Below are 9,668 nucleotides of genomic sequence, written 5' to 3' on the forward strand. Positions count from 1 at the left end.
ATTGTGTTTCATTTTCTTTCAGTTTGTAGGTGTAACTTACCTAGGAAATTTAGTCTTAGGATTTGTGGGTTATTTTAAAATTTTACCCCCCAAAACGTGTTTCTTTTCCTTCTCATTTTCAGCAACTATAAGACTATCATAGCAATGTCAATTGCATAGAGGCCGTGGATATCTATCGTCAAGCGTTTTAGAAATTCTAAGATAAAATATTTGAGAATTATATTACATAACATGGCCAGTACTTTTTTTTATTTCTTTTTTTGTCATGTTCTTAGATTTCAAAGACAAAATCATATGGAAGCTCAGGAAACTCATGGGAAATAAATAAATAAATAAATATCATATCGCATGGCTTACTTACTTATTTTTGGACCCTGACTTGCTCATCCAGCTTATTGTTTTTTCTGTTTTCTCATCAGTCTTCTTTTTTCTTGTTGATTACATAAGGCATTCATCATTTCATTGACAGCAAGCTGCAGTAGATTTAAATACAAAAAAGGAGCTATAGGCTTTCTATCTCACCTCACGAAAGGACTCAGTTTCCCTCAAATGCTGGCCTCCAACATACACCTCAACATACCTCAGTTTGCCATATATCCCATTTTTCCAAACCTTCACTCCTCCAAGGACCTCAATGCCCCCAGTTCCACCAGACACGCATTGCTCTAATATTCTAGCTCCTTGTGTGCCCATTTTTTAAATTTGCTCTTCCTCTGGAACAACAGGCCATCCTGGTGCCTACCTCATACACAACGTACTTTTTTTTTTTTTCCCAGCTCATTTGCTCTTGTGTAGCCATCAGACCCTTCCTCACCTCATCTCCTGTCCTGGGAGCACCTGCCCAGCTTGGCCCAGTTATTCAGTTTTGATTGAACTCCACAGGTGCTTTACAAGGCCAAGTACGGTCCAATGTGGATGTCCTACTTAGGGCCTCAGATGCACGTGAACCTGGCCAGTGCCCCGCTCTTGGAGCAAGTGATGCGGCAAGAGGGCAAGTACCCAGTACGGAACGACATGGAGCTATGGAAGGAGCACCGGGACCAGCACGACCTGACCTATGGGCCGTTCACCACGTGAGCTGGGGCCTGAAGGGACTGGAACAGGGCCCCAGAGGGCCAGGGCAAAAGACAGTGGGCACAGGGCAGGCAGGTGGATAACCAGCAGAATAGTACCCTCTGCATCCTCTGAGCCTGATGGTCTAGAGAGCAGTTGTTGGGAGGTGCTGAAGCCCAGGGACCATTCATTGGCTCTCCACTAATAAATATTAGGTTGGTGCAAAAGTCATTGTGGCTTTCACCATTTAAAATTATGGCAAAAACCACACCTGTAATCCCAGCACTTTGGGAGGCTGAGGTGGGCGGATCACTTGAGTTCAGGGGTTCGAGATCAGCTTGGCCAACACGGTGAAACCCCGTCTCTACTAAAAACACAAAAATTAGCCAGGTGTGGTGGTGGGCACCTGTAATCCCAGCTACTTGGGAGGCTGAGGCAGGAGGATCGTTTGAACCCAGGAGGTGGAGGTTGCAGTGAGCCGAGATCATGCCACTGCACTCCAGCCTGGGCAACAGAGTGAGACTCCATCTCAAAAAAGAAAAAAAAAAAACTTTTTAACTTGACATCTGCCACTGAGGGTAAGGTTTAGGTTGCAGGTTTTCACTGGGCCAGGCCACCTATGACATGACAGCTCAGACTTAGAATCGGAGCTAAACATTATGTAGAGCCCTTTGTAATCTATTTACATTTTTTTCTCTAAAGCCAATTTCCTGAATAGATGATATCATATGCATGCATTTAAAAGCTCTTTTGTGAATCTTTGAGTCAGATGATTGGGGAAAAAAAGCTATTCTGCTAACTCATGATAAGTTTGGGGTTCTCAAATTTTTGTTTTAACATACATATTTTTAAAATATCATATTATGAAGCATTGTTTCCTCCAAGTGATTTTTTAACAACCACGTTTAAGTTCTGTATATCCGATTCCTACTGTTGAGAGAGTTTTACTTTTGGAACAATGTGAAGTCCCAACAAATAGGTCTATTCTGGTTTTCATTTCTTTTTCAGCAACACTTTCAGTTTATCTTTTTGCAATTTTCCCTTAACATAATAAAGGCAGCTCCTGGGGTGGGGTGTTGAAGGTCATTAAATAAAAAATATATATTAAAAAAAAATTTGGGTGCGGTGGCTCACGCCTGTAATCCCAGCACTTTGGGAGGCCAAGGTGGGCGGATCATGAGGTCAGGAGATCAAGACCATCCTGGCTAACACGGTGAAACCCCGTCTCTACTAAAAAAAAAATACAAAAAATTAGCTGGGTGTGGTGGCATGCACCTGTAGTCCCAGCTACTCAGGAGGCTGAGGCAGGAGAATCGCTTGAACCTGGGAGGTGGAGGTTGCAGTGAGCTGAGTGGGTGACAGAGAGAGACTCTGTCTCAAACAAAACAAAACAGAACAAAACAAACAAAAATACAACTTTATTGGTTTTAAAAATTCAAAAGTAATACTCACCGTGGAAATTCCAATAATAAAATATGAAGTCTCTCGCCCTTCCACCCCCATTGCATCCTCCTTAGCAACCAGTACTGACAGTTTGTTGTGTATTCTCCCCTCTTTATCCAGGAGCATGCAAATATACATGTGGATAGGTAGGATTTTGTCTCCTCTTAAAATTGGACCATATTGTACTTATTGCTCTACAGCTAGCCTTTTAAAAAAATGGACTCATACCCAGCTTGCTTAGGAAAGGAAATAGGTTTGAGGAACAGCTGGGAGTGGGGGCAGTCCCTGGACATTAATCTTGCTTATGGAAAGTATGTTTCCACCCACGTGAGCACCCTTGCCTAACCAAGGAGGAGGCCTGACCACCTACCTTGCCTAACTAGGGAGGTGGCCTGACCATCTACCGCATGACTGAGGCAAGAGCCTAGAGCATCAGCCTCATGGGCCTCCCTGTCCCTCTGACCCACTGAGCCAAGCAGAGCATGAAGGCTTAGAGCCTGAGCACTCCGGGAACCCTAACTTGGTCCTCCTTTATTCCTCAGCCTCTGCAGCTCCCCCTTATTTGACATATGGAAGATTCCAGAGCTGTATAATTCCAAGATAATCAGTCAATATTCACTAAGCATTCACTATGTACCAGGCACTGAGCTAAGCACTTGAATGATGTGAACGAGCCTACTCAGATAGGCACTCTTATTATCCCCATTTTATAGAAAGGGAAACTGAGGCACACAGGAGTTACCCACCTAGGATCCCTCTGCCAGGAGTGGTCAGACCTGTGATTTGACCCTGGACAGTCTGGTTCTAGATGCCCGCCATACCCACTTCCACTCTGCTATAGCGAGACTCTGGTTTGGGGGTTCTAAGTTTCTGTCACTTGAGATTTTGGTGATTCTATAATTCTAAATTCTAGGAGTATGGGATTTCCCTTGACTCTGGATGGAGGGGGTGGTGGACTTCAGGGTGAGAAGATCTCCCTTAATTGAACCCCCATAGAGGCTTATCTTTGTGCTGTTCCTCTGCGTCCCTGCAGGGAAGGACACCACTGGTACCAGCTGCGCCAGGCTCTGAACCAGCGGTTGCTGAAGCCAGCAGAGGCAGCGCTCTATACGGATGCTTTCAATGAGGTGATTGATGACTTTATGACTCGACTGGACCAGCTGCGGGCAGAGAGTGCTTCGGGGAACCAGGTGTCGGACATGGCTCAACTCTTCTACTACTTTGCCTTGGAAGGTACCCTTGCTGGGAGAGGGGCTGGGGAAGGGAATGGGTCAGGGAGAGGTTGTGCTCCCTCTCCTCAAGGGCTCCTGGATTCCATATGTCCTGGTTCTGCCTCCTGTGATGGCCTCTGTGCACTACTCAGCTATTTGCTACATCCTGTTCGAGAAACGCATTGGCTGCCTGCAGCGATACATCCCCGAGGACACCGTGACCTTCGTCAGATCCATCGGGTTAATGTTCCAGAACTCACTCTATGCCACCTTCCTCCCCAAGTGGACTCGCCCCGTGCTGCCTTTCTGGAAGCGATACCTGGATGGTTGGAATGCCATCTTTTCCTTTGGTGAGGACTCCCAGATGGGGCCCAGGGAAGAGAGATGGGGGTGACTCCAGGTCTGTGCATCAGCGGTCTCTCCCAGGCCTTTTCCCTCATGCTACCAGTTGTTGGAGTGGCTCTTGGTCCTTGGAGATCATGACTTTTGGCTTTGTCCTTTCCTCTTCTCTGTTGCTCTCACAGGGAAGAAGCTGATTGATGAGAAACTCAAGGACATGGAGGCCCAACTGCAGGCAGCGGGCCCAGATGGCATCCAGGTGTCTGGCTACCTGCACTTCTTACTGGCCAGTGGACAGCTCAGTCCTCGGGAGGCCATGGGCAGCCTGCCTGAGCTGCTCATGGCTGGAGTGGACACGGTGCGTGAAGGGGGAGGGTGAGACCAGGGGCCCCCAGCTCCCAACCTGAACCAGTTCCCTATTATCCCTCACCTGATCCCAACCTTCATCCCTCCAAGGACCTGCTTCTTTTTCTGTAACATGGATACAGCCCTAGAAGGAAAATGGAGGGCTTGCTCAGCTTAGCCGAGGTGGGAGGACAGGGGATGGTCCTTTTGTAAGAAGGATGCCATCACCTCCTGGAGCCTCCTCACTCTCTCTGACAGCTGGGAAGTACATCTCCCATCTATCCAACTCTCTTGCTGCAATTTGAATGGAGAGTTGGAAGAGCTCATTCACAAGCATTTTCTTTCTTTTTTCTTTTTTTTAAGTGGAGTCTCACTCTGTTGCCCAGGCTTGAGTGCAGTGGCTTGATCTCAGCTGACTGCAACCTCTGCCTCCTGGGTGCAAGCAATTCTCCTGCCTCAGCCTCCCAAGTAGCTGGAATTACAGGTGTGCACCACCATACCCAGCTTTTTTTTTTTTTAATTTTAGTAGAGACGGGGGTTTCACCATGTTGGTCAGGCTAGTCTTGAACTCCTGACCTCAAGTGATCTGCCTGCCTCGGCCTCTCAAAGTGCTGGGATTATAGGCATGAGCCATTGTGTCCAGCCAGCACCTTCTTTCTTTATGGTTCCTATTTCCAGTGCTTTCATCCTGTTGGGTTTCTCTGTGTTGCCGTCCCCTCCTCCACTGAAGGTGCGATTCTCCATCATATTGGCCCTCATCCCACTGTGGATTCATGTTTAGCATGGAGACTGCCATGAACCTTAATGTTTTTTCCTGCTAGGCTAGTGGCAAATTCATTTCTCCCACATTTTCCATACACCCACTCATACACCCTCCCATTTCTGGCCTCTTTCCTAGAAATCGCCCTCACCTGATCTCCCACTCTATCTTCCAGACATCCAACACGCTGACATGGGCCCTGTACCACCTCTCAAAGGACCCTGAGATCCAGGAGGCCTTGCACGAGGAAGTGGTGGGTGTGGTGCCAGCCGGGCAAGTGCCCCAGCACAAGGACTTTGCCCACATGCCATTGCTCAAAGCTGTGCTTAAGGAGACTCTGCGGTAGGACAGAATGCTGTTCTGGGGGGCACAGGATCTCTTTGTGGGGAGGGAATCAGAGGAGGAAATCCGAAGTGAAGACAGGTGGGCTGGGGCTAGTGACAAGGATGAGATGGGAGAGGTAGGGGAGAAGGAGTGGGGCACTTTGTACCCCCATGAATCCAGAGCAGACTCTAGACATTCTTTTCCCTGCAGTCTCTACCCTGTGGTCCCCACAAACTCCCGGATCATAGAAAAGGAAATTGAAGTTGATGGCTTCCTCTTCCCTAAGAACGTGAGTGGGGCTAGAGAGCCTGATTGCCCAGGAGTGCCCTATACCCCCGAAGAGAGGCATTCATGCTGCCCAATCTTCCTTTATAGACCCAGTTTGTGTTCTGCCACTATGTGGTGTCCCGGGACCCCACTGCCTTCTCTGAGCCTGAGAGCTTCCAGCCCCACCGCTGGCTGAGAAACAGCCAGCCTGCTACCCCCAGGATCCAGCACCCATTTGGCTCTGTGCCCTTTGGCTATGGGGTACGGGCCTGCCTGGGCCGCAGGATTGCAGAGCTGGAGATGCAGCTACTCCTTGCAAGGGTGAGCTGGGAGAGGCTAGTAGGGTGTGTGGGCAGGGAGGGGTGGAGAAGTCCTGGGAGGAGAGGAAGGGAGGCACAGGGTAGGAGTGTGCAGAGCGGGGAGTGGATGGCAAACACACAATCCACCCAACCACATGTGCTCTTTACCCCCCAGCTGATCCAGAAGTACAAGGTGGTCCTGGCCCCGGAGACGGGGGAGTTGAAGAGTGTGGCCCGCATTGTCCTGGTTCCCAATAAGAAAGTGGGCCTGCAGTTCCTGCAGAGACAGTGCTGAGCTGAGTCTCCGCCTTGCTGGGGCTTGTCCTAGAGGCTCCAGCTCTGGCACAGTGGTTCCTGGCTGCTGCCATGTCTCAGATGAGGAGGGAGAGAAGGAGGCCGCCAGACTCGAGAGGTGGGAGGAACTCCCTGCACACACCCTGAGCTTTTGCCACTTCTATCATTTTTGAGCAACTCCCTCTCAGCTAAAAGGCCACCCCTTTATCGCATTGCTGTCCTTGGGTAGAATATAAAATAAAGGGACTTTTATTTCTTATTGGAGACCTTTGTCATTCTTTTTGACTACCCAGCACTGAGGGAATTCCTCTCCTCCAGTGAGTCATGGTGAGAGGCACAGCCGCCCCTGTCCTTGGAAACTGAGAACACCTTTTGCTTTCCCAGACCTCACAGAGAGGCCTTGGTTTCACGAGGCACTGGTTGAGGCCACACCAAGCAGGAACTGCAGTGACTCCCAAGCACTGTGTCAGTCAAGTTGCGGTTGTAGAGAATATAAACCACCCTCTTTGAACAGAAAAAGCAGATACAGGCAATGGGGTGCTACAAAAATTATTGGAGGTGCTCGAGACCAGGCTAGAGTTGACCTCCAGTAGGCACTGAGCAGCTTGGGGAGCACCATGTTGGCCACAATCAGGACGAGAGTCTAGAAGCTATTGCTACAACTATTGGCTCTAGAGCTACTCCATGTCAACGAAGTTCAAGTAGGTCTGTGCCGGCAAAACAAAACAAAACAGGTCATGCAGGATGACCCCCATCCTGCCTCTCAATACCCATGAAGCCAGCAGTAACTGGACTTGGACCTCTGCAAATGCCTCGCGACTGCTCCTGACAGCAGAAAGGGCAGGAGCCTCTACCTCTCTTCCACCTTTCACATCTCTCACATACAGCTGAGAGGAGGAACCTAAGTCCTGCCTGGAGCACTAGCTGTAAGGGAGCCTAGGGATTATAGCTTTTAACTGTCCAGGCTCCTTGCAACAAGAAGCCCACTTGAAGGAAAGTGGGTTGCCATTGAGAGCCGCCAGTGCATCACAGCACTAGCCTGGAAATTCAGAGTCCAAGCCCCAGCAGTAAATTTTGGTGGAGTCATAGAAAAAAATGAAGTTCACTTTCTTTTTTAAAAATTAATTTGATTTTTTGAGACAGCGTTTCATTCTGTCACCCAGACTGGAGTGCAGTGGCACCATCTTGGCTCACTGCCTCCTTAACCCAGGCTCAAGCGATTCTCCCATTTTAGCCTCCTGAGTAGCTGGAACTACAGGCACGCACCACCTCGCCTGGCTAATTTTTGTATTTTTTTTGTAGAGATGGGGTTTTGCCATGTTGGCCAGGCTGGTCTCGAACTCCGGAGCTCAAGGGATCTGCCTGCCTTGGTCTCCTGAAGTGCTGGGATTACAGGCGTGAGCCACTGCGACAACCTAAAGTTCACTTTCTCAGGCCTGTGGGAATGATAGGGTTTGAACTCATTTAAAAAATTGTGTCATTGCCTGGATTAAAATACTCCACAACTGCCCTCAGCCCTCAGGTCAAGTTCAAAGTTGTTACTGTGGCTCATAAGACCCACTGTGCCCTGGCACCCTGCACCCTGACCGTGGTCACCCTTTCACAGCTGAGCCTGAATTCTTTGCATGTCTCTGAACACATTATGTTCTTTCCAGCCTCAATACTTTGTACCTCCTGTCCCCACTCTTGGAACACCCTCTTCCCTAACTGTCATGTCATCACAGAGAGCTTGCTCTTTCTTAGGATTCAGCTCAAATGTCACTGCCTCTGCAGGGCCCTCCCTGACCTCTCTGAGCAATCCTGTGCCCCACCTTCCCCTCCTCTGCTTACAGAGCTGAGCTGTCAGCATGCTCACCTTGTTAGAGATCCAGCTCTCTCCCCAACCAACTGTGAATCCCCTGAAGGCCACAAATCAGGCTTCTTTAATGTTGGATCCCGGTGTCTAACTGTGTCTAGCACCTAGGAGGTGCTTAGTAAATGTTTCCTGAAAAAGAGATCGGAATAAGGGGAAGGGAAGAGAAGGGAAGGGGAGAGGAGGACACAGAGTTTTCTACATTGAGAAGGGGAACCCAGCTTGTAATCCCAGCACTTTGGGAGGCCAAGGCGAGCAGACCACTTGAGATCAGCCTGGCCAACATGGTGAAACCCTGTATCTACTAAAAAAAAAAAATACAAAAATTAGCTGGGTGTGGTGGCATGCACTTGTAATCTCAGCTACTAGGGAGGCTGAGGCAGGAGAATCGTTTGAACCCAGAAGGCAGAGGTTGCAGTGAGCTGAAACTGCGCAACTGCACTCCAACCTGGGTGACAGAGCAAGACTCCATCTCAAAAAGAAAATAAAGGAAAAAAAGAAGGAGAATCTAGAGGGAATTGGGAGGAATTACTGGTTATACAGATATGGCTCTCAACCCCTCCTGTGTAGTAGATCTACCTGTGAGAGCTCCTTGCAAATGCTGGGGCTGGGCTCCAAGGCTGCCAGGATCTGTGTCATAAAGTCAACCAGAGTGGAATTCTGCTTTCCCCAGTGTGCTGCTCCTTCAAACCAGCAGGGCCGAGCTGCCAAAATAACATGGGTCCCTTAGTCACTTTGGAGGTGCTTAGGTGAGGGGAAGTCTGTGATGAGACTTGGATTGGGGTTTTGTAGCAGTTGTGCAAGATGATGTCAGTGTTCATGGTCTTGCAGCTCAGTTAATGAACTGATCTCACATGGAAGTCCAGGAAGACTTTGTATATCCACACAATGAAATATTATTCACCCATAAGAAAGGAATGAAGTGCTGCTTCATGCTACACTATGGATGAACCTTGAAAATCTTAGGCAGATGGAAAGAAGCCAACAAAAAGGCCACATATTGTGTGATTCCATGCATACAAAATGTCCAGAATAGGCAAATCTATAGAGACAGAAAGTAGATTATTGGTTGCCAAGGGTGGAGGTACGGGAGAATGGGGAATGACTGTTAATGGGTTTGTTTTGGGGGTGATGAGATGTTCTGGAATTAGATAGTGGTCATCACTAACTTTGCTTAACTTTTTAAATATACTAAATATCACCGAATTGTATATTTTGGTTTTTGTTTGTTTGTTTTTTTGAGGTGGCGCCTCAATTGGTCGCCCAGGGTGGAGTGCAGTGGTGCAATCTCGGCTCACTGCAACCTCCACCTCCTGGGTTCAAGTAAAATCTCCCACATCAGTCTCCTGAGTAGCTGAGATTACAGGTATGTGCCACTGCTGCTGGTTAATTTTTTTATTTTTAGTAGAGACGAAGTTTCACCATGCTGGCCAAGCTGGTCTTGAACACCTGACCTCAAGTGATCCACCAGCCTTGGCCTC

The 9,668-nt window shown here is 48.5% G+C and overlaps 1 protein-coding gene across 2 annotated transcripts in view; it reads left to right on the forward strand.

Annotated features, from left to right (window-relative positions):
* Window positions 1–6,599, forward strand: part of LOC459951 (sterol 26-hydroxylase, mitochondrial) — a 33,869-nt gene extending 27,270 nt beyond the window's left edge. Inside the window, exons 2-9 of one of the 2 annotated variants that reach the window (XM_001159436.7) lie at window positions 883–1,073; window positions 3,530–3,729; window positions 3,860–4,057; window positions 4,232–4,404; window positions 5,327–5,493; window positions 5,686–5,764; window positions 5,851–6,063; window positions 6,217–6,599. In XM_001159436.7, the coding sequence (XP_001159436.2) occupies window positions 883–1,073; window positions 3,530–3,729; window positions 3,860–4,057; window positions 4,232–4,404; window positions 5,327–5,493; window positions 5,686–5,764; window positions 5,851–6,063; window positions 6,217–6,336 (1,341 nt within the window). In that variant the 3' untranslated portion in view covers window positions 6,337–6,599. Of the gene's footprint in view, window positions 1–776; window positions 1,074–3,529; window positions 3,730–3,859; window positions 4,058–4,231; window positions 4,405–5,326; window positions 5,494–5,685; window positions 5,765–5,850; window positions 6,064–6,216 lie in introns of both variants that reach the window. The other variant, XM_063790777.1, reaches the window with a different exon arrangement.
* The last annotated feature ends 3,069 nt before the right edge of the window (window positions 6,600–9,668 follow it).

This window comes from Pan troglodytes, chromosome 13, assembly GCF_028858775.2.
Source record: "Pan troglodytes isolate AG18354 chromosome 13, NHGRI_mPanTro3-v2.0_pri, whole genome shotgun sequence".
Taxonomy (NCBI): domain Eukaryota; kingdom Metazoa; phylum Chordata; class Mammalia; order Primates; family Hominidae; genus Pan; species Pan troglodytes.